The 25,559-nt window shown below is 43.0% G+C and overlaps 1 protein-coding gene across 1 annotated transcript in view; it reads right to left on the bottom strand.

The window, feature by feature from the left end:
- The window catches only part of Mcph1 (microcephalin 1), a 207,893-nt gene that overhangs the window by 171,153 nt on the left and 11,181 nt on the right, over window positions 1-25,559 (bottom strand). The window contains 6 exon segments of the mRNA XM_028882066.2: window positions 7,161-7,985; window positions 7,988-8,266; window positions 9,187-9,276; window positions 9,850-9,990; window positions 10,732-10,846; window positions 13,848-13,935. Coding sequence (XP_028737899.1) covers window positions 7,161-7,985; window positions 7,988-8,266; window positions 9,187-9,276; window positions 9,850-9,990; window positions 10,732-10,846; window positions 13,848-13,935 — 1,538 coding nt within the window.

Below are 25,559 nucleotides of genomic sequence, written 5' to 3'. Positions count from 1 at the left end.
TCACATCTGTGCTCCCCGGGTGACATCATGTCCTGTAACACCAGCCAAACCTACACTTGCGAAGCCAATGTCCCTTCTCTAGACCTCCTGTCTATGTATGGATAAGATGTAACCAGCTAACAGGTGTCTATTTTGAGTGTCTATGGTAATGCCTGGCCACCTACCCCTAGTCAGCCTCCATCCAGGAAGGGGCTAGTTCTCCACATAACAGTTTGATGACTGTCTTAAAACGCCCTAACTGGGTGACTTGATAACGAGGAATAATCTTCTGTTTCAGAGAATTCGAAGATTTGGATCTCAACTAGATGCTGGTAATTGGCTTCTGGTAAGGACCCGCCCACCTGGCTTGCAGATGGCAGCCTCGTGGCTTCCATTTCATATGGCAAAGAGGGCGGAGGGGGGACTCCTGGCATCTCTTACCCTCTTCAGCAAACAGTAGTGACTTCATTAGGGCCTCAGCCTCACGATCTCATCTGAACAAAATTTTGTTCCAAATATTGTCATCCAGGGTAGGGTTAGAGCTTGTGGGCTGGGGGAGGTCAGGGTGGGGGTGGACACAGTGTTCTATCCAAACTCTACATCTTAGATGCCTCTCATTTTCAGTCTAGCCTCATTGCATGCATGCTTTGCTGTCCTAGTTGTCATAAAAGGATCAAATAAAAATTTAAAAAAAGAACTTAGCAGAAAGCTACAGTGGAACAGGAGTGTAATTCCAACACTCTAGAGCAGTGGTTCTCAGTCCGTGGGTCACAGCCCCTTTGGAGGTCAAGCAACCTTTTCACGGGGGTCACCTATGATCATAGAAAACACTTATATTTGCATTATGATTCAGAACAAAATTAACAAAACATACATAACAAAAGTAGCAAAATTACACCTAAGAAAGTAATGAAAATAATTTTATGGTTAGGGGTCACCACAACATGAGGAATTGTATTCAAGGGTCACAGCATTATGAAGGTTGAGGACCACTGATCTAGAGGCTGAGGTAGGGAGACTGCTCCAAGGCCAGGCTAGGCTACAGAGGGAGACAATGTCTCAAAAAACAAAAAATGAATAGAAAAGAACCCCAGCTCTAACATTTTTGTAATTATGCAAGTCTCAATCTCAAACAGTACAAGTGGACATGCCTGAAAGACAAGTCCACAAATCCATCTCAAAATGCCTTGCTAACTGCCACCACGGTTAGAACAAATGGGCTGTAATTGATGTCATCAAGTGGTCAGAAAGCTTCCCATTGGATAAATTTGTGGATTCAAGAATGGATTGGCTGGATATTACAGAGCACCCCCTAAATCATGCATGGGCAGGGCACAGAAATCCAGTATCAGCCGAAGCTTGTGTTCCTGGAGACAATAGCCACATCTTGATCCCTAAATGACTTATAATAAAGTACAGAGTCAAGAGATACCAGGTAGTCTAAGGCAGACAATAACTTTTATAGAGGCAGAGGCTGGGCCTTCTGTAGATCTGTCTCCCTGGAGGACTTTTCCCCATTTTGCTGGCCAACAAATGTTTATGAAACTTGCCTTCCTTAAGATCTGGTAGCCAGACCTGCTGGAAGGACAGTGGTCCATCATCAACTCCCAACAGCTGGTAGTCTGTAAAAGAATCCAATATTTGGAAATGGCCAAACTGCGCAGATAAGTGAACACACGTGTATAAAATGCTGACGTGTACAATTCCACCACATGCTGCACAGGAGAAAATGTGCACTAAATCAATGGGCAGATGTGGGGCATAGTGTGGAAAAGACTAACTCAGCTGGTGTTCCAGTGAGACACAAACGGAGCTCCTGCCATCAGTATCATTAGACAAAGACAAGCAGGAGCTCTACTGTATACCAAGGTGCTCAGGACCACTGATAGACTTTAATCTACTGGGCAATTCAAACTGACTTCGTGTGAGAGGGAGCAGGGGTAGAGGATGTCATCTCAATAATGACCAAACTGCTTTTCATGCTTCCTGCCTTGCAATGTCAAAAGTTAAAATGAAGTGTGTTGCTACATACCCATAGGCTCAGCAGCCTGAAGGCTGAAACAGGAGGATTACTAACTGGAGACCAAGTATGCTACGTAGTAAGAGCTTGCCCCCAAAATAAATACAATGAAACAGAAAGCAAGACACCACCCTCACACAAATTGGGTTTAGATAGTTCTTTCTGCATTCAGACTATAGTTACTACAGTATTTCCCAGACCTGATAAAAGAACAAAGCAACCAATATCCTAAATGTAAGATCACACTACCTACACGATCCAAGAGATTCTGCTCAGCCTCCCACTGCCAAGTGACCCATGTGCAAGATAAGGACCCGCTGGAAGGCACACATGGAAAGGAAACCTACAGTTACAGAAACACTGCCTTAGGACCCAACAGGCTTGGAAACCATCTCCTTGTGAACTGGCATCACACTTGGACAGGACCAATCTTTGTGAAAAGAGCACCTTCAAGAATGAATACATATTATCTTATGCAACAGCCATAAAGAGTTATTTGCAATCAAGTTTGATGGGAAACTCACCTACTGGAGTCCCAATTAAATCACAGGATTACTCATTCTCCCCCTACCAAAGAAATCTGTTGAAGAGCAGACATGCATTCCAAAAACTATACTCAATTTTGAATTTCATCAACAAAAATTTTGCAGAACTTTCTCTAATTATCTGTATTTATATCCTTTTGACCCATTTTAGAAAATGTCACTGAGCCAGGCGGTGGTGGCGCACGCCTTTAATCCCAGCACTCGGGAGGCAGAGCCAGGTGGATCTCTGTGAGTTCGAGGCCAGCCTGGGCTACCAAGTGAGTTCCAGGAGAGGCACAAAGCTACACAGAGAAACCCTGTCTCGGAAAACCAAAAAAAAAAAAAAGAAAAGAAAAGAAAATGTCACTGATCCTCAATACAGATTATACTAAAGAAACAAATATCTTCTGTGAAGAATATATCAGACATGTTGTTATGAGTTTTTAAAAGGCCAATTTTGGGCAACAGGATAATATGGTTCTATGCATGCAAGAGAATCCCTTTAAATGTATTTCGTTTGTATGTTTATACACACACAGTTATCTGGAAGGAAATACTGTTGACAGTAATTGCTTCTACACTACAGTTTGTTCTTCAAAGTATCCAGGGTTACGACGAAAACAAATCAGATCTGGTTACTCCAGCTCAAGATCCCCAGCGGTTTCTCATCACACCATAAAACAAACTGGAACTCCCTGCCTTGCTGGGGAGGGAAGGGCCTGGGGATCTGACTCCTGCCACATTGTGATCACTGTCCCCGGCAGTCTCAGAGGCTCAATGGCTTGTTGCTGCACTGGCCTCCTCCTTTCTGCAGGACATTCAGTCATTTGCACTTACCTCCAGTAGACACAAATGTGCCCTCTCACTTGGCCTACAGTCAATAATACCTCCTTAGAGGGGCCTTCCAGGTCCCTGACGGAACAACCTATACCACGGGGTATCACTTTTTCTAATTACTGCCAGGTCCAAAGGAAACTTCAATTCCTCAAACTCTGAAAGGCAGTCCGTATATCCAGAAATGAGATCCACCTGGACTACATTACGATTTCTGGTGGTTGGATAAAGCCAGCATTCCTCAGCAACTTGTGACATTGATTCCCATCTGCCAAAAGGAGTCATTTTCCTCATGTGCAGCAGAAGGGACATATGGCTCCATTGATACATATCCGTGGCTGCATATCAAAGTCCATGCTGGCCTCCAGGCTCCCTCAGGGTCACAAGTACCTTATACATTTCAAAGCCTACACTAGCATCCTAGCCCTTCTCACCTCCACTCCTTCCAGATATCCTCCCCCACCATCCCCTATTCTCACTATACCCGTTACCTTTTACGCGCTCTTATTATTCTTGTACGAGTCTGCTATCTCCACTCTTCTCTCCTGCTCCCCTAGCCTTGGCCATGTCCAGTCTACTTTCTCTCTCTGCTCTGGACTCTTCCAGACGCCTCTGGCTGTTCTCTCATATCAACAATAAAAACCGTAACTCTACCATGGGGCAGTCATGTCAGCTGTTTCTTTATTGTGCACCCTTGGATACATTCACTAGCCATCACCATGTCCTATTTAAATTTACCATCTATCTTCTCCTAGGACTCTAGAGTCTGTTGGAAGTAGAGGTGACAGTGTTTCCTTCTCTGCTATCTCCTTACAAACAAGAAGTATGTACAAGAAAATAAAAGGTCTACAACTAACCAGTAGTAATTCAAGAATGATACAAAGCAAAAAGTGAGGACTTGAGATGGGAAAGTTTATTCTTTTTAACAATGGAAATTTCTTGTTTATTGTTCATAAAATTAGAGAATGAAGATGCGAAGAGTTAATGATTCTACCCCACTGTTTCAATGTCTATTACTGAACTATTATTGGGAACTTTCTTTAGAAACCTTACTGCACACTATCTTGGAGTCAGCAAGTGCAAGTGAGATGAAAGCAGACACTGAAAGCCTTTCATTCAACTGGAGAGACCTCGAGGGTCGAGCTCATGTTCAGAGCAGCCTTCCTAGCTCCAGCTGGAGCAGGTACGGAATTTCCGTTTCAGCCCAAGGATTTATGGTTCTATCTATGGTGGATCCCCAAAGAGTTGACTGGCCTGAGTCCAGGCTGGGCTGACAGTGGACAATGTAAAATATCCATGAGTCTTAATATTATTAGTATAAAAGAAAGTGCTTGGGTTTAGGCTAGATAGGTGTTATATTGCCCCATGAGTCCATGTTTGTCTTGTGGGAAGACATGACAGTTTACAGAACTATCAGAGTCAACCCGAGTTACACAAGTCCCCTGTCTGTGCACCAGCAAGCCAATCCCCTTCATCATCACCAAACCTCTCAATCTCCTCTAGTCCTGGAGGGCCACCCCATGCCCATGCCCTTCACCCTCTCTTTCTGAAGCCTGATGCTCAGAAAGGCTGAGCTCTGGATGAAGAAATACACCTGCTTCTAAGGACAGCACACCTGCAATGCTGGGGCTTAGGATGTGCCAAGCTGTTTGGAACCAGTTGTATCCCACTTAATTTATATTTATATATCATACAATATTCAAATGGTTTTAAAATATCATATAATATTCAAATGCTTCAAAAGAGGATAAAACCTCAGAACTCAAGACAGGATATCCTGAAGTAACAAAACAATTCTACATATATACTATTTCATATTTACTAGAGTCAATCTGATTTTACATATTTTGAAAACACATTAATCTTGATGAAACAAAATGCTCTTATGACTATAATATAAATTATTCAAAAGCTATTTAGCGACTTAATATCTAAAAATAATTTAATCGCTGTTTTGAGTGAGTTTATACTCAAAAGAAAAGAGACAGAGCTGTAATTACTTTACCCTGACATAATCTATCCTATAGTGGCTAAACCTATCTCAAATGTAGAAATGATGATGGACCAATTTGGTCATATTCATTTTAACCAAATTTTAAAAAATGGTCAAAGACCAAGATTTTAATTTTGATTGCAAAACTTGTTGATATTTTTGTTATTTTGCCTCAAAATTTATAATCATATAGCTCATTATGACATTCAACAAATAAATAATTTAGTAATTACAATTTAATTATAGATAGGAATAAACAAACCTATCTGAATGGTAGTCTTAAAGCAAAATAAGCAGAAATCAAAGCGACAACCAAATTCTTACTTGAGGGCCAGAGAAAGAACTAACCAAATGCTTTTTGTTGTTTGGTTTTTTTTTTGTTTTGTTTTTTGAGACAAGGTTTCTCTGTGTAGCTCTGGCTATCCTGGATCTCGCTCTGTAGACCAGGCTGACCTTGCTCGAACTCACAGAGATCTACCTGCCTCTGCCTCTTAAGTGCTGGGATTAAAGGCGTGCGCCACCACCATCCAGTCATAACCAAATTCTTAATTGAACAAAATGTTCTAAAACTATTTATTCTTATTGAACACTGCCCAAAGTTTCTTCAAAAGTGAACACTGATAACAAATTTCAAAACTTACTTTTTCGTGTTTTTCTTAGCAAAATCACAGCTGATTCTCTCTAGAGTTCTACAGTAGAAATATGTCAGGTCCAAAAGGGCAAACTCACTGACTTGGTCCAAAATTGAGTCTATGCCCAGCTCAACAGCTCAACCTGGACTATAGGAGGATTTCTGGTGATCAGATAAAAGCCAGAAATCCTCAGGAACATGTGGAATGAGTTCCCTTCAACCAGAAGGAGTCATTTTCATTATGTCTAGCAGAAGGGACACATGGTTGCATATCAAAGCCCATGCTGGCTCCGGGCTCCCTCAGTTCCTATTCACACGCACTTATTGTACAGAGCCCCTTCTCACCTCAGATCCCACTCTCTTTATCCCCAGCCACGGGTACTCCTGCTGTTCCCACTGTCCTCTCTTTCCCTACGTCCTGCTCCCTCACCACTCTTGCTAGGTGTATTACTCTGCTCCTGCTGTTCTCCCTGGTCTGGCAGACAGCCCTGGCCATGTCCAGTCTGCTTCTCTTTCTCTGCTCTGGACTCTTCCAGATGCCTCTGGATATTTTCTCTTTCTTATTCACAATCAAAACCCTAATTATGGAGTGGTCATGTTGGCAGTTTCCTTACTGCACCTATCACATATAAAACCCTTCCTAAATGAACCTAAAATTAAAAAACATATGCCTCGGCCGGGCAGTGGTGGCGCATGCCTTTAATCCCAGCACTCAGGAGGCAGAGGCAGGCAGATCTCTGTGAGTTCGAGGCCAGCCTGGGCTACCAAGTGAGTTCCAGGAAAGGCACCAAAACTACACAGAGAAACCCTGTCTCGAAAAATCAAAGCAAAACAAAACAAAAAACAAATGCCTCTATCAGTCAGTCACCTCTTTGTATAGTCATACTAAGTGAGGGAGGCGTACAGAGAGGCACAAGCCAACCATTTATAGTAAGTATTACTATTTTTTTTAGTCCACAAGGACAAAGCCTGGGGAAGCGTATTTATGGAACAGACTTGACTGGAAAGCTTAGGGCCTGCCACCTATCCCTAAAGAACATCACTGCGAAATATCAAACACATGTTCCTTAAAAGGGGAGGGGGAATATATTAAATTATGAAGTTGTGACAAATTTAAAATATGAACACAGTATTACATACTGGCCAAACAAAAATACTTGGGAAATGATATTCACATACTTTCACTATATGCTGTGGATATGTTCTCCTTTTCTTCTACAGATTTTTCTACATTACAATCCTCTCCCAAACTGAAGCTGTGTGCTTCTCCTTCAGAAGAGGCCGAAGTTGGCGAACTGGTACTGTCTTTCGGGGAGCCTTTTACATCAGCTGGGTCTCTTGCTTCCTCAGTCCCTCCTTTCAAGGGTATGGCACCGCGAGCAGGGCTGTTCTGGGTGTTAGCACGGGTGCTTCCCTGTGGGCCTGTGTCCTCCCTCAGCTGAGGGCCAGGCTGCCTGCAGTGCTTTGGGTTTTCTTCAGCAGATGTTCCCACCAAAATGCACCTAGGAACTGTACTCACTTTCTTGTCAGGTTTCTCCAGACTAGAAGTACCTTTTGACATGAAGTCAGTAATGCTGATGGATCTGGGATTTTTACCAATGCTGGTAAAATCACACATTTCCAGGATGTTTCTTCGCTCCCACTTTGAGAGACCTTTAGAGCGCAACAGAGAAGGGCTTGCTAGTGGCTGAGCCTCAGGAGGAAGTCTCTCCAAATTCCTTTCTTTGAGATTATCAGGGGAAAAGTAGTCCTCATAAGAGGAAGCCCCAGCATCAGGAGTTCCCGGGATGGGGCCGGCCGTGGACTGCAGATCATGGTCAGACCGGAACAGCTGTAGCGGCAGGGCAGACTTCCTACTGTACCTCTTCTTTCCTTTTGGAGGTGACCCCAAGTCTGCTGGCCTTTTTCTCTTTGCCGAGGAACTCTTGGGTCCCAAACGTACCAAGTGTTCATCTATGGCAGACGCTGCAGGAGACAGACAGTGCTTCTCGTCAGGTGTCCCGGAGACACAGCTGCAGCCTGCTTTCTCTCCGGGTCAGCTTTCTCAGCCGCAGCCTCCTTCTGCCAGCTGACACTCTCCTGTGGAGGACTGTCTGCAGCTTTCGGAGGATTTGGCTTAGAGAGGTGGTTGGGCAATGCTGACTCATAAGAACCGCTTGATTTCAACACAGGTGAGGAAAGGCATGCCTTGCTGGCCATCTCATTAGCAGATCTTCCTGGTTTCCTTTCCTGATTTCCACAGAGACCATCAAAAGATGAGTGTGAAAAATTGGCAAAGGATTCATCTGGAGAGAGCAATAAAAAAATCATCTTCAAAATGTGCAATTGACCATAGACTACCTTGTTTTCTTTTAAAGACCCGGTCTCATTATGCAGACCTAGGTGGCCCGCCTGCTCCTGCCTCCCAAATGCTGGGTTTAAGGTATGTGCCACTGGCTAAGCTTTGGTCTTCTATGAAACATTTCCCCTGATAACTCAGCTCCTACTCCCAGCTCCCTCCCTCCTCAGCTCTTCTGGCAAGCTCTCATGTTACATTTATATTTCAAATGAATCTCATGGGATCTTCAGTATTCTGACCGCCAATGACGCTTGCACTTTTCTCAGGAGTAATGCTAAAATGCCCCATCACCTGAGTCTCCAGGCTCCTCAAACCAGGCCCCATCTTTCCTCCACATTTTACTGTGGGTAAACACAATTCATCCTTCAAAACCAGCCTTAGTGTCAATGTCACAAGTGAATCCCTTCACCCTGTCTGGTCACACTGCTACACCCTCTCCTGACATAGCAATAATCATCACAGCATAAGGTTCCCTGTCTTCTCATTACACTATGAGGTACTGGAGGGCAGTCACCATTTTTCACTCATTTGGGAACTTGTGGTCATCACTCAAAGCTGGTTCTCCACTGGCACAGTGCTGGATGGTGGAGAGCTTCGATTTTAGAGAAACCACACAATCTGGAGGCCATACTGGGATTCTAACTTCTGCTTGAGACAATGCAAGTTTAACTTTAAAAAAGAACAGAACAGAGGCAACAAAGATACACCCTCCTTGACACGGTGCTCTGGGAAGGTCTATATGGTAAGTTCCATGCCAGCCAGGGCTTCATAGTAAAAGACTATCTCATAAAGTACGAGTACACACACACACACCCCTTTCAAATCGTAGCTTTGTTACAGAAAGAAAAAAAAATATTACAATTTTACCTGAACTTAAAGATTCACGAGAAATGTTCAAAGATGCTTCACACAGAGCGATATTTGGATTCTGTTGAGACTGTTCAAACATCTGGGAAGCTGATAAAATAATGACATGTCATTGAAATGGACCACAGAATTTCCTATTGGACAAGACAAAGATGTCTGTCTATTCTGCTCTTGATCCCATACACATATTAAAGGGCTCCTAACCATATTCTAAGCTTAATATAATGAGTAGAAAAAACTATGTAAAGTATATTGTAGATGTAAGACTGAAAAAAAATGAATTCCTAGCAATTATTGTCCCAAAAGTATTAACTTATGGACTCACATGTGAGATGAGAATTTGAAAATCCAACTTGCCTGAAGCTTAAACCAAATTAAATGAATGTTTTCAGTTTGTTTGATAACCGTGAAAGTTCCTAGGATTTACCTCCAAGTAGGACCCCGGTGCTAAAGTAGACAGGAGACAATTTCTGTCACAAGATGAGGGAGGGTTATTACTGGTTTAGATAGTGTACACAACAAAGATTATCTCCAAAAGTCAACAGTGTTGTGGTTGAAAAACCTTCAAAGTTTCATAGAAAATTTCTAGGATGTTAATGACTTAATACATCTTCTGTAATTCACCAGTAGACATAATTTTCATTTTACAAAGTAATCACTTACAGGTAGGGGAAAGGTTTTCCCTTTTCTCCTTCATCTCTTGTAGTCTCCTCTCCATCATGTTCTGGTGACTCCTAATGGGAACCGTGGGGCTATATACCACTGAGCAGGGAGACTCAAACAGGAGGACAGGGACACCATCAACTGAAAACAGAGTTCAACTTACGTTCAAGAAAACGCTGCCACACTTCACCAGCTCAATTCTTTTAAGACTCACAGTCCCCCCCTGCGTTCCTGCTCCTTTTCAGTACCATTCTCTCTTCCCACAGACAGTACTGCCCCCACCATGAACCACGGCACTTCCAGTAGAGCTAGCTGCCAGCTGACCCTTGCTGAGCTCTCAGTAAGGGGCATGCATTATTCATCTAGGTGTACCCAGGCCCTACATGATGATAGGTATTGGCATCTTCATTTACAGATGTAGCCACTGGGCCACAGGTAAGTCGATATCACGTATACACTCAACACAACTAGCAAGAAAACTGGCTGGGATGTGGACTGGCCTCTAAAACTGGTTTTATATCCAGCTTTCAGAAAGTGGGCCTACTGAACATTGCTCATCCCCCCAAGACACACACATGAATCTGACCACAGGAAGTGAGCCCAAGTTGTTTCCCTACAGCATTCAAAGCAAACAATGCCTAAGTTTTGCCTGTTTTAGATAATGAAACAAAAAGACCAGGCAAGAGGTAAAAAGGCAACATTAAATAAGTGAGGTTGCTTTTCTCCTGTGATCATTTTGCAGACAAGAATTCCACTGACTGACTGAATGATGAGGATTATCTGACTGCCCTTCCCAGTGGCTCTCATTGACTACTCAGTCTCCTTCTTCTCTAAAGCCAGCCCCCACACCTCCAGCTGTCAAGGCCACTGAACTTGGCTCACCAAGTGTTGTCTTCTGCCTCTGTAGCTCTTCAGCCATTTTCTCAAATTTCTTTTGAAGTCTTTTGTCATTTTCTGGTGTTTTAGGAATAAAATCTTTGGGCTGCATACACTTGTGCTAGGCAAAAAGGGTCAACATTAATGAAAGTGTACTATGTTCTTTACTGTTTGTTTTTAAATATTTACTTATGCTGGGTGGTGGTGATGTATGCCTTTGATCCCAATACTTAGGAGGCAGAGGCAGGTGGGATCTCTGAGTTCAAGGCAGCCAGGACTACATAGAAAAAGCCTGTTTTGAAAAAAAGCAAAAAAAATAAGGAGAGTGATTTGCTTGTTTTTATGTGAAGAAATGTTGACCTGCATTTATGTATGTATACCATATGCATGATGCATGCCTGGTGCCCACAGAGACCCAAAGAAGGTGTCAGAGCCCCTGAAACTAGAGTTAGGACAGTTGTGAGCCACCATGTAAGTGCTGGGAAGAGACCCTGGCTAGGTCTTCTGAAGAAGACAACTGCTGAGCCATCTCTCCAGTCTCTGTGATTGCTACTTGTTTTTTAAAGCAGGAAAGAAAGGCCTTTCCATATAATTCTGGCAACTTTAATGACATCAAAATTAAAATCACTTCTTAATGAGTTGTTTATTGTACTGTATGGGAGTTGGCAGTATTTACTTCTGAGGCACTATTTTGACAAACAACACAGAACTTTAGAGATGAAGTAAAAGGCTGTCTACTTTGCAATCGTTTCCTGAGCTATTTCAGGATGCCAGCATTCTCAGCACCCAAGGCGGCTCTCAGGGCAGCCTACGCACTCTGCTGTTCTCACACTAACTTCCCTCCAATGACACGGAACACAAGAGCAACCATTTCAGTTACTAAAGACAGGAATCAGCATTTCCTTGTCTCAGCTGCTTCTCGCCCTTGTAGGCCCATGCCCCATTTTGCTCTGGACTTGCTAGGTCAGGTCACACTTGGTCACTACCACGTTCCTGTGTGTCAGGCACTGGTCCTCAGCATAGCAGAGCTTGCCCCAGAGTGATGAGTGGCAGCGAAGATCCTTAACAAATAACTCAGTTCTACTAGTGAGTGCTGGGAGGTCAAGTCCAGCAGGCTGGCTCACTGTTGCACAGTGGGACATGTACTACTTAACAGTGTTCTTTTGCACAGTAAGGACAGTTTGTGCATTGTTCTGTGAGGAGGATTAGTGACGTGCCTGGAGTACTCTTCCCATGGGGCAAGCAGAGGATAGAGGTTCTACTCTGTGACCTTAGTATTGGGAATCTTTGTACCATGAGACAAATGACAGCAGTAAGAATAGGGCTCAGATGCTGCAAAAAAAAAAAAAAAAAAAAAAAAAAAAAAAAAAAAAAAGGTATTCACAGAACGTGAAAACAGCGGTGTTTCCAGATCCACACTGCACCTTGGAACTTAGGTCCCAGAGTGACACTGACAGAGCCAGGGCAGCAGCCACAACAGAAAGCCCGACACTGCAACAGGGAGTGTGAGTGAGGGCTGATGGGTAATGTGCCATCTACACAGAGGCACAGAACGCTGCAAAGTGAGTCTCAAATGGACTTCAGGGGAGCATGATCAGACAGAGGGAACAGATAATACCATGATGTGACTAAACTGTTTCCTGAGCAGCAAGCCATGGTCAGGCTGGGGGCAGAGTGACAGGGAGAGCAGAAATTGCCCTCTAAGAACCTAAAATAATGATGGTTCTCAAGTCACAATTAACCTGGAATTGCATTTGGAAAAGGGAAGAAAAAGGAAGGTTTCTAGAAGTGTAATATAGGCTAAAAGTAGTTACTATTTATACAGCAGACTAGACAAAGCTTAAAGATAATACAAAAGCACTGGACAAGAAAGAGGTGCTCTTGCACACTATTGATGTAATCTCCACATCCAAGGCTATTTGCACATTAAGCCAGCAATTCTACTTCTGTTTGTGAGTACAGGCAGTAAACACACATTTCCAAGTAACATGCTTCATAAAAACTGACTGTGAGTATATATAGAAAGGGCCACTCATAATGTGCAATATAAAACGAAATTAACATGATCAAAGACACACTATTAGGTGGGGAAGAAAAGGCAGCCCAGCAAACTGAACACTTAGCTTAGCGGTTTCACTGTGCAGAATGGGTGTATGTGCTAATGGGTAGTGAGCACTTCGGACTCTTACCCAGGTCACTAGTCAAGCTGAGGTGACAGAGGGAAGAAACAGCAGAGATGCCTGCTGTGCCTGAGTTGACCAAGTGTGTAAAAGTAAAACAGCGTGTACTATCGACATGTTTTCCCAAGTCCTTTACTTGGGCATGGCACAGTCAAGAACTGCCCAGAATCAGATGAGGAAGTCTGGAAAAGCCTTGGGGGAGTGGCCTCGTCACTGCCCTGGCACCTGGTTTACTGTGATGAACAATGGATGTACATCACATAGTATCCTCTTTTTTATTTATTTTTTTAATCATGCAGTATCTTCTAAAAGTGCTGAGAAGCCCGCAGCTACTTCTTATACTCAGCACGAAGTATACAGTTCTCATCCACCTCATTCAATCTTGATTAGGTCATCAAATCTAACAGTGGTTCTTGTGTGAGAACAAGGTGCTTTGATAATTCTCAGTGAGCTACACTCAAAGAAAAACCAGGGGCCAGAGAGATGGCCAGCAGTTGAGAGCACTGACTGCTCTTGTGAAGGACCTGGGTTCAATCCCCAGCATCCACTTGGCAGCCCACAACCAACTCCAGCTCCAGGGGATCCAATGCCTTCTTCTAGACTCCATGGACACCAGACTTGCATGCAGTGCAGACACAGATGGAGGCAAAACATACAAACACATAAAATACAAATTAAAAAAAGAAATACCAAACACAGAAGGCTATCTAGTCTTGGGGCAAGTTTTAATTTTCCAAGGCCAACTACATTCTCTTCCCTTTCTTATAGATTATATGTATCAAAGCATTCATATACAAAAAACTTTACAGTTAACTAGAAATTTTATGGGAGAGGAGCAATGAGCACACTTAAGATACTCTGAATAATACCTGTGAAAATAAGATTTCTAGAATAAAAAAAACAAGGGTGCATACATTCATAATCGCCCCATTACATACTTACTTTTTTTCTAATTAGGCTTGGTAAATGTTCATTCGTATTCACTGCAGGGAACAAAGATTCATCGACATGTGCTCCAGCCATCCTGCATCTGTAGAACCAAGTCAAAGCAGGCCAATGAGTAAAAGTCTTTGCTATAAACATACAGCATGGGACTGCATATAGATCAGGCAGCAGGTTCAAAAGTTAATATGTTTTACATAATATATAAATACATAGAATGCCAAATATGAGTCAGTATAAATTTTTTTATAAATATAAATTTTTCCAAAATCTGCTTTCTCTACATGGTCGCCCCTGCCCCAATGTAAAAGAAGGTCAGACATATGAGTACATCCCTGTAATCTAAGCACTTGGGGGTGGTGAGGAAGGAGCAGCATTTCCTTATACCTGAGAGACTTGAGAGAATGGCTCAGTGTTCGGGTGTTTGTATAGCAAGTGAGACGCACTAGATTCAATCCCAAGCACTGCCAAACTGAAACCAGTACTCCCCACCCACCTTCACTCCTTCCATCAGAAGCACGGGAACTAGTAAACTAGAGAGACGGGGCAGGGGTCAGATATATACCCAGGGGTTGAGACACAACCAGGGGCTAGATATATTCCCAGGCTGACAGACTCACGATTAATAGGCTGTGGAGACAGCAGCCGATGTGTCACACATCAGAGCAACCCTGAAGGTGAGATTATCTGTGGACACCCTGAAGCCATACCCCAAGAAGGAAGCACCCTCCAAACTCCACAGGTGACCAAGAACATGGAAAATTTCTGCTGAACTCAGAACCAAGTAATCACTGACCAGATCTAAAACTACGTGGAGACCATGGAAGCAGACAGGAACAGAAAGGCAACCAGAGCCCAGGTAAGAAGAACATGTCTGGCCAACAAGGTAAACAATAGTATAGGCATGGTCACACCAGTACCTTGGACTTAACTTCCACTAACCCAAGTGGGGAAGTGTCACCCTCCAGCACATGTGGACCGATGACATGGAAATTTCCCAGCAGCAACATTCCATCTAGAGGGCCGAGAAAAACTCAAGGAAGGTCTGACACCTACTGGCAAAAGAGCAGAAACTCAACCAAAAGTAACTGGTTTGAACTCTTCATACCCACAAATCTGACTGAAAAGTTTGAACTAGAACAACAAACTGCGTCTTTCGAGGTCTCATCAGTAGTCTGCTATGTGAGACATCACAGGAAGGGGAAGGATTCAAAACCCATCCCAACAAGAAAGAGGTTACTGACTGACATGATGATAAATGTAACATTATTTTCACTTTGTTTTTCAATTTTCATTCTTATATAAGTATCTTTTTATATTTATTTTTACTTTATTTTACGGGTACGAGTATCTTGTCTGTATGTTTGTCTGTGTACTACTTGTGCCTCGTATCCATTGAGACCAGAAGAAGGCATGAGACAGTGTGAGCTGCCATGTAGGCCCTGGGAACTGAACCCAGGTCCTCTATAAGAATAGCCAGTGCTCTTAACCTCTGAGCTACCTCTGGCCTGCAAAAATATGTCTTAATGGTCTTGCTTTGATTTTGATATTGCTCAATTATACTCATTCTATACATAGCCCAGTCTCTCCTCTCATTCCTACCTCATTTCTCCTCTCTTCTGCATACACCCCGCCTCTTGCCTCTTTTTACTTAACCCTAACATCTGTAGCTGTAATAATCTTTAAATTATGGATCCTAACAGTATCCAGGTTTCTCCTTTCCATCCACTTTTCACTCGTTGTTTTCCTCAGTTGATCTAATGCTCATCCTCATCCTTACTCAGCCCATTTCCCTTCCATCCCTAACCTTAGTAACCAGGATCTTTCTATCTACCGCATGGTCCTCACCCCTCTATCTCTGAATAGTTACTGAAGTTGGAGGGCAGCTTGATGAACTATTACAATGTGTGTGCTGAGCCTCTCCAGCAGTTGTGGCTGCTTCTGCAGCTACTACTGCTCCCTCAGGGAGGTATGGGGGGAGAGGACTGACAACCAGAGCATGTGAATTAGGGTATAGTTCACTAGCTACACCCCCAATGTAGAAGAAGAAGAAATGACACCTTCATCTTATTGCAAACCAGTCCCATTTGAGCATGCACATATTTCAAGTAAAAGAATACAGCCAATAAAGCCAGGCATGGTGGCTCACAATTTTAATCCCAGCACTCAGGAGGCAGAGGTAGACAGATCTCAGAGCATTCATGGTCAGTCTAGTCTACACAGCAAGTTCCAGGTCAGCCAGTTACATAAGAGACCCTGTCTCAAAAGAAGAATGGAGAAGTCCTGATGTTTTAGCAAGAACAATACAAGAGAAGTAAATAAAAAGGATACAAATAGAAGATGAAGCCAGTGTTCTTATTTGTAGAAAACATGATCCTACACAAAAGGGAATCATAAAACTCCTGATAAACACTTTCAGCAAAGTGGCAGATACAAAATCAACATAAAAAACAAACTGGTAGCCTTCCTATTTATCACCACCAACACACTGAGAAAGATCAGGCGGATAATCCCAATTAGGAGAAAGCATCGCACAAAGATTTCTGGTTCCCCTGAGGACATGGTGCCTCCCTCAAGAGACTGTCTCCTGCTCCTGTGGGCTCTATCTAAGGAAAGATGGGTGGGGAAGGAGGTGTCCTAGAGAGGTCACCTCTTCAGATTCCAGGTGCACGAGAGTAACCAAGGAGGTAGAAGCCCCTGGAGGTTCACAGTAACAGTGCAGGCACAGCAGGGCTGGGGACGTAACTGAGCACTGTTTAGATAATAAACTGGGCCTTGACCTCTGGGTAAAATGACAGAGCAAGTGCACAAGTTTCTCTTGTTCCCCTAAATCCCAATAAAAGACCAGCAAGAGTAAACAAAAAGGACACAAACCAACAAAAAAGAGTAGATAAGAGCTGCTTGGGGAACTGTCGAGCAAACAAATAAAGAAAAGAAAACCCAGGCCTAGCAGAGTGCAGAGGAGTCAAGGACTCCAGGTCCTCTCCAGCCTCTGGGTGTGTGCTGGGGAGATGGCGACACACAGAACAAACAGGGAAGAGCAGGGAAACAGGTGTGGACATGGTGCCTAGCCAGGCCCACTCCCCTAACACCAGGGTGGAGCTGTGGGTCCATGTGAGACAACTGGAACCCAAAAGTTTGGACAAAGGGATGGCGGCAGCACTCAGTGAAGGAAAAACAACTCTATATGACAGAAGTGTGTTCATGGTAGACTCAAGATCCAGCTACCTAGTTCCTATCAGAAGTGTAAGCACAAACCACCAGCTTAACAAAATTTTATTATGTACATTGGTATAAAGAGAAAGAACATTTGTGTGCAAAGAATGCATATGTATCTCTAAGAGAAGGGCACCCTGAGGTTAAAAACAAATTTCCGGTGGCTGGAGTGATGACTGAGCAGTGCCCTTAAGGGCACTGGATCAGTCTGAGTACCTAACCACAGTTCATGGGATCTGATGCCTTCTTCAGGCCTCTGTGGACACTGCATGCATGTGATACACATACATATATGCAGGCACTCATACATGTATATAAAAATAAATCTTGGGGCTGGAGAAATGACTCAATGGTTAAGAGCACTGACTGCTCTTTTAGAGGACCCTGGTTCAATTCCGAGCATGGCATCTTACAACTGTCTGTTGTTTCCATTCCAGGGGATCTAACACCCTCACACAGACATGCAGGCAGGCAAAACTCCAACACATATAAAATAAAAATAAATAATTAAAAAATTTAAAAATTATTTTTAAAAAATCTTGAAACACACACCAGATAATGTTCACGGTCGATCGAACAATGCCTGCCTTTTACCCTGTGATGGTCAGTGGTAACTGACAACTCAGCCTCTAAGACCTAGGAAGTAGGCCTCGGGGCATATCTACAAGGGACTTTCTAGATTAAGGTTTGCCTCGGAGAATGTCTTTGACAAGCTGTCTCGACTTCGTTAAAGGATGAAGGAAGACCCGCCTTAATTGTGGATGAGACCATGCCCTGAACAAGGGGTCTGGGATTGTGTAAATGGGGAGGGCAGGCTGAGCACTAGCACATGTGCATTAACTGTTCTCTATTCCTGACTGTGGATGTAACAGAACCAAGTCTCTCATCCCCTGCTGCTGTGACTTGCCTGCCATGATGGACTGTAATTTGGAATTATGAGTCCAACGAACCTTTTCTCCCTAAGTTGCTTTTGTCAGGGTATTTTTATCACAGCAACAGAAAAGAAACTAAGCTACACCCCAAGCCCTGTAATGTCTAAGTCCTTTTCTTAATCTGTGTGTGTGTGTGTGTGTGTGTGTGTGTGCGCGCGCATACATCCATACAATCGAGCATCATTTGGTCAGAAAAAGGAAGCAACTAAGAATGACAACATGATGGACCTTGCAAAGATGGAAGCTCAGGTGCTGCCACACTTGACTGCATTGATACAAACTGTCCATGCTCTGCCTTTAGAGTTTCCTAGTGATGGGCAAATAGACATGGGGAGTGACTGCTAAGGGCACAGGCTTCAGTTCAAGGTACAAAATGCTTTAAATTGTGGAGATGGCTGCACGACTCTGAGTATGTTTAAAAGCCATGAATGTATACTTTAACTGAGAAAACTGTATGATATGTAAATGAGAACGTAAGAGAGACTGCTATATATCCACTCTTAATAGCTAAATTTAAATGATGGACAAACCCCAAGTGTGGGTGAAAGCACGGAACAAAAGAACACTCACACTGTTGTAGGAACGTGAAACCATGCGGCCACCTTGTTTGAGTAATAAACCACAAGAAATGAAAACACAGTAAGGCACAAACACAAATCTCCATAACAACTTCATTCATAGTAACCAAAAATGGAAAACTGTTCAGATTTCTACCACTGGCAAACACACTGTGGTATGTAAATGCAATAGATACTACTTGGCTAAACAATGAAGGAAACTATTGCTGCATAAGACATGGAGAAGTCTCTAAAATATCACATTGACTGAAGGAAGCCAAGCCTTACATGCTGGAAGAGTCCATCTGCCCGAAATCCTACAGCAGGGAAACTGATCCAGAGCAGAGGCTGCTCCAGGGTGGGGTTTGGGAGAAGGAAGCTGCTGCAAAGGGGCAGGTGGTACTCTGAAAGGTTGTAAACCCCTAGATTTTGAGTTTGGTGGTCATGACGTAACACACTGATCTGCAAACTCAAATGGGTACATTTTGAGACAGTCTCACACTGTACCCCAGGCTGTCTGGAAGTAGTTATATAGCCTGATCTGGCCTTGAACTCTCAGTGATGCCCCTGTCTCAGCCTCCCAAGTGCTAGTGTTACAGACATGAGCCCCCACACTTGATTTAAGCCACACATTTACAAAGCTGGTTTTAAAAAACAATCCCATCATGTAAGCCTCTAGAAGCCCATAGCTTCAGAACGGTCCTAACCAAAGAGCTGGGTGTACTGACTCATGCCAATGATCTCAGCACTGGGGAGGCAGACACACAAAGACTACGACAAGCTGAAGGCCAGCCTGAGCTACAGACACATGGTGAGATGAGAGCAGGCTGGAGATGAAAGGGAAAAACCAAAACCACCAACCAAACAATAAAGGCCAGTAAGAATGGCGAAAGAGCAGAGGAGGGAAATGTCTCTTAAGTGCTTCTTCTCTAGCCTGGTTATGAGTCTAACCCTGAGGAGTTCTTACCAGCTTGTTCTCACTCAAGAAAAATGTCAGTAAAAGGAAGGAAATGGTTAGGACTCATCTGAACCTAAGAGAAACTGAACCTGGGGATCCTATTACCACCTATAGAATATCCTGGTCAGCATAAGGACAAGGTCAGCTACTCTGGAGACGTCTGCACCAGCTCTGCTGTGTAGGCACTGCCACCTCCCTTCTGGTTTACAGACTAAGTTTAGCTCACAGACCAGCTGCCCAAGTTATAGAATTACTACACATGTTCTACAGCTAACAGTTTGGGGAAAGGCTCGATTCAAACCAGCAAAATGTGTGCCTGGTCTAGTGACATAGTTATAGAAGACATTATTTAACTCCAGAATAAGTGTCACAATAACTCACCTATCAGAGTGACAGGTGTACAGGCTCAGATTTGGAATTCAGTCAGTTCCCACATGAAGTGAAACATGATGCCAGTAACATAAATCTCGGCAAGGGACTTGCATGTTCACACAGGCGTTAAAGTATGAAGCTACTCGGTAAAAACTCGCACTGAACTAGGCATGGTTATACACATCTTTAATCCCAGAACTCTGGAGGCAGAGGCAGGTGGATCTCTGTGAGTTCAAGACCAGCATGATCAATATAGTGAGTTCCACACCAGCTCAGGCTACAAAGTGAGTTTTGTATTAGCAAGGTGAGGAAGCTGTGGCTTGTTCTGCTTCTCTGATCTTTCAGCATTCACCCCAATACCTGGCTCCAGGTTTGTTTTTATTAATAAGACCTTTTTAAGATTCGTGCTACATCTGCTGCCCATTCATGGTATGAATTCACAAAAAAGCTGCTCGCCTGTGGCCTTGTGGGCCCCAGCTCAGATCCGAGCTACATGTTGCCAGTTGTTGTGGTGCATGCCAGTAGGATTTACTGAAGGAGGCAGAGGTAGGAGGATTCCTGAGTTTGAAGCCGGCCTAGGAGGCTTTCTAAGGAGAAGCTGCAGCCAGGGCTGATCCACAAACGGTGGTGGTGGGACCATGGAGGCAGTGGCTGCTGCTCCGAGTTGCTGGCTGCTTATCATTGTGTTGGGTGACTGCGGTGATGCTGCTACCTGGGACGAAGGGTTTACTGCTGCTGGTTCAAAGAATTGCCAGGATTATCATGTTACAAGAAAGCGTCAGCAAAGGTCAGTTTGGAAAAGTTTGGCAAGACAAATGGTGGGGAGAAATTGCTGTGAAGATATTTTCTTCTAGGGAAGAACGTTCATGGTTCCCAGAGGCAGACATTTATCAAACTGTGATTGCTCCAAACCAGAGGAGGCACAAAAAAATAAAATAAAATAAAATAAAATAAAATCTGCAGGGAACCATGACTACGCCTAATAGCAACTTTGAAATCTTCAAAAGGATGACAGGACCCCACAACAATGATTCCACACAGACTATGATAAAGCCATTAAGCTGATCAACACCACAGAAAAATCTGCTTTGGACTACAAACTGCTCAGGACAATTTCGAGATGGCTAGCTGAGATGATCGAAATTCACAGACTACCCGAGCAAGGACTTGAGACAGTCCTTCACTTCCCCATTATGCAGAGACTGGACAAATGATACAGCTAAATCTCTCAGAACTTGACAATTAACTCAAAAATTTTCTTTCCAGGATTCCCTAAAGATGCCTTTGCCCCCCAGAAAGCAGGAAGTAATTTTAAGAAAACGACACCCACATTCCCAAGATGTGGGATGGGAGGTTTTTTGTTGTTTAATGAGTTATGGATACTGTCATTGTTTATGATGGTTCATTACAAGTTGTTAATTGTTAATGGTCAGGAAAAATTCTGAACAAGAAGATTAGATTCAGAATTTTTGTTTAAAAAAAAGAAGAGAATTATAGTTATGAGGTAGATCATTGAATCTACTCTGAGAAAAAAGATAAAGAATAGGATAAATGGAGTAGATCATTCAATCTACTCTAAGAAGAAAAAGGGGAAGATATAAAAATGACAAAAGGTAGATTACTGAATCTAATATGAAAAGAAAAAAGAGAATAGGGATATAAGATAAAAAGGGAGATTATTGAACCTACTTTTAAAAAGGAACTACTTGTTTTAAATAGGATAAGTAATGAAAATTGTTTATCTGAATTTGTCAAATGTTAATGGACTGGACATTGTTAATATATATAAAATGGAGTTTTTTGTCTGAATCTGTCAAATATTAATGGTCTAGACATTGTTAATGTAACTCTTGACTGTATATATTGTGTATACTTATTAGATATAGTTTTTCTTGTATTAGTTATAAGCTTTTTTAAATTTTAGACAAAAAAAGTGGAAATGTGTGATATTGTGTTCCCCAATATATTGCACCCTAATAAACTTATCTGTGGTCAGAGAACAGAACAGCCACTAGATATACATAAAGGCCAGAAAATGGTAGCACACACACACCTTTAATCCTAGCATTCTAAAGGCAGAGATCCATCCAGATCTCTTTGAGTTCAAAGCCACACTGGAAACAGCCAGGCATAGTACACACGCCTTTAATCCCAGGAAGTGATGGCAGGAAGCAGAAAGGTATATAAGGTGTGAAAACCAGGAACTAGGGTCGGTTAAGCTTTTAGGCTTTTAGCAGCAGTTCAGCTGAGATTCATTCTGGATGAGGACTCAGAGGCTTCCAGTCTGAGGAAATAGGATCAGCTGAGGAATTAGCAAAGTGAGGTGGCTGTAGCTTGTTATGCTTCTCTGATCTTTCAGCATTCACCCCAATACCTGGCTCCAGGTTTGTTTTTATTAATAAGATCTTTTAAGATTCGTGCTACACAAAAACAAGGTCTAGAGAGATGAATCAGTAGTTAAGGGCATGTAATGTTTTTCCAGTGGACTGGAGCTCGATTCCCAGAGAATAATGTCAGGCAAGTTATAACCAGCTGTTAACTCCAAGGAGATCTAATGATGCCTCTGGCCTCCCTGGGTAACTCACATGCACATACCCACACAGACACGTAATTAAAAATAATAAAACCAAACTCCACTGATAACAAAAAGCCTCACATTTATCTGACACCTCCTCAATATGATGAACAGAAAATGCTTCCTAGTAGACTTTCAGTATTCTTCAGAAGTGGAAAATGGTAGCACTGGCACTCCATCTAGTGGCCAAGGAGAGAAGTGTTTCAAGGCAGTCCTGACACCCGCTGTAGCCACTTCAGAGCCCAGGGAGGCCACATCTGCTTCTATCCCACTAGGAAAGCTTCCCCTCAGGAGATACCTGTAACTGCCACTCCCTCACCAGGGTAGCCCTGCTGCGCCTTCACCTCCCCCAAACCATCGCCCTTTACCCCCTAAAGCGTCAATGAGTCACCTAAGCAGCAGTGTACTGTTTCTAACAGACACATCACATTAGTACTGCACATATCTGAAAATCACTTGGCTAGCACACAGTCCTAACACACAGTATCCCCGGGACACAAGGAAGAACACAGGAAGGAGGAGTTGAGGGGTCGTGGAGCAGAGAACACAGTAGATTTTACTGGGACCTGAGTTCTGAGTACTGAACACCAGGTTGTACACAGTGAGGGTCAGAACAAAGCGGAGTGGCTACGCACCAGTCTCCATCTCTCCCCAGGCTGCTGGGTCCAGACTTGAATCGAGCAGGGCATAGGATTATGATCTTAGAATCTTGTTGGAGGAGACTGTAGCTGAACTAGGTGCTAAAAAAGGAAATGTAACTATGTAACTGTGCAAAGAAAGGGCATTTGTGGAAATACTTAGTGTCTGCTAAGTCACCGGAAGTTGCCAGGCTCTTCTTTCCTCATGTCACACTAGAAACCAAATCGCCGTCTCTACCTTCTGTTAGCCTCATGCCACCTCTAGTCCATCCCAGCTCTCCTAAGAGGATGCACATGTGGGGGCATGCTGAGACTCTGCAAACGGCAGCCAGTGAGTCAGTCTCACAGCAGTGTACCTGCTGGTCTGTCACGCACTGCTTTGAAAAGTGGCCACTGCAGGTTCCTCATGATCTCCTCCCTTGCAGCCACACTAACCCCGAAGAGTTACTCCTCCACAGGCCTCGGTCCTGGACCCACCCCAGTCTTAGACCTTCCTTTAATAGGCTGACAACACCAAATGGATGCATTTCAACTTTTTACGTGTGTTAATGGATGTTTTAAAATTTTAACTTAGGATCAACTTTCTCCAAAAGACCCAGGAGAAGAGAGCCAGGCTGATCTTTAATTATTCTGTCTTCATCTTTCGTTTTCTGGGATATAAAATTTTCTCTTGTCCAAAAGAAACGTCCTTTTAATCAGAGACTGTTATAGTCTGAAACCTGGTGCCCAAGAGACCCCACACAATGGGAATTTAGTGACCCTAGAAGCCACACACACATGAGCACAGCCAATGAAAAACTGTTAAGTGACCCTGGGCAGTTAAGAGAAGTCAGACCAGTGATTAACAGAGGCCATCTCAGTTCACTTAAAATTAGGAAAAATTAGAATAAAAACAATACTTTTTACTTATAAATTAAGACATCTTTTAATATTACTTGAAAAGATAGACGTTAAGGCATTCTTTCCAGGAAAATTTGACAGCATCTACCACAAATTACAATGTGCACACCCCTTTGAGCTTAAAAAAAAAAAAAAAAAAAAAAATGCCATTTCTGGCATTTAAACTTGTGGAAAGACATATATCTACAGAACACTAGTGTATAGCTAGGTTCAATGTCACAATGATTCTGAATAGAAAAGTAAATAAAAATGTCTTATCAGACCAGTTATGCTATTTCCTGCATCTCTATTACAAAGGGCATTTTTTTCTTTTTTCTTTTTTTTTTTGGAGACTGGGTCTTACACAGCCCATACTGCCTCAAACAACTCTTCCTATGTAGCAGAGGATGACCTTGAACTCTGATCTTCCTCCTGCCTCTACCCACCTACTCCCTAACTCATATCCCCAGCTGGGAGTGCTGGGATTGTAACTTGGGGGTTACAGCCTGTGCCCCAAATCAGGTCTGGCTACCCAAACTCAATAAGCCAATTATAAGAGATGACTTAACAGCAGAAAGCAGATTTATTCAATGTCCAAACATATTTTTCTGCTTCACCAAGTAAAGGTGAAGGAAAAGAGGAAAATGACCCCAGCAGTTGCTGGGAACGTCCATCTTTATCTTCCACTGCAGTCAGCTCACTCCGAGGGGAGACACCCCCAAAGTGTGTCTTCATCCCTTCTTGATCACCATTTTTCTGCTTCCCACTATTAATCTAGCTTTTAATTGGCTTATTGACTTCACATGGCCAGGCTTGACTTGGGGCACAGGTATGACTCCCAAGTTAAATAACAGGATTAAAGACATGCACATGGCCCCACTTTTTACTGCACTAGGGGGTCAATCTAGGGCTCTGTGCATGCTGGGCAAATAAATACTCCACCAACTGAGAGAGAACCTCTGTCATACAAAGTATGATTTTATATTTGTTAAGAACAATGGGACAAGATCTGGAGTCATGGCTCAGTGTTAGGCACACATGCTGTTCTTGCAGAGGACCTCGACTGTTTCCAGCATCCACATGGTAACTCACAACCATCCATAGTTCTAGTTTCAGGTGGTCCAATGACCTCTTCTGACCTCTGTGGGCACTGTACACACATGTTGAACCTAAATACTCATATACATAAAGTAAATACAGGTATTAAAAATAAAATTTCAAAAAGTTATTTTTAAAAAGTGGGACAAACATGTTAAGATTGCTCCAGTATATAGTCAACTAAAGGTCTACATGTATTCTAACATAAAGTTGGGCAGAATCATTAGATATATGAAATGGTCAGAGTTTAGTATTCTCTCTCTCTCTCTCTCTCTCTCTCTCTCTCTCTCTCTCTCTCTCTCTCTCTCTGTTTAAAAAAAAAGAGAGAGAGAGAGGGTTAACAAGAAAATCAAGTAATACATAGGGCCTCATATAGTCCGGGCTGACTTTGTACTCCCTCTGCAACCAAGGATGAACTTGAACTGATTCTCCTGCTTCTACCTCCCCAGTGCAGGGTTAAAGGTGTACACACGCTTGGTTTATGTGG

Source organism: Peromyscus leucopus, chromosome 17 (assembly GCF_004664715.2).
Source record: "Peromyscus leucopus breed LL Stock chromosome 17, UCI_PerLeu_2.1, whole genome shotgun sequence".
Classification (NCBI taxonomy): Eukaryota; Metazoa; Chordata; class Mammalia; order Rodentia; family Cricetidae; genus Peromyscus; species Peromyscus leucopus.
The sequence above is the reverse complement of the archived record's forward strand: the minus strand, read 5'-3'. Positions and strand labels throughout refer to the sequence as shown.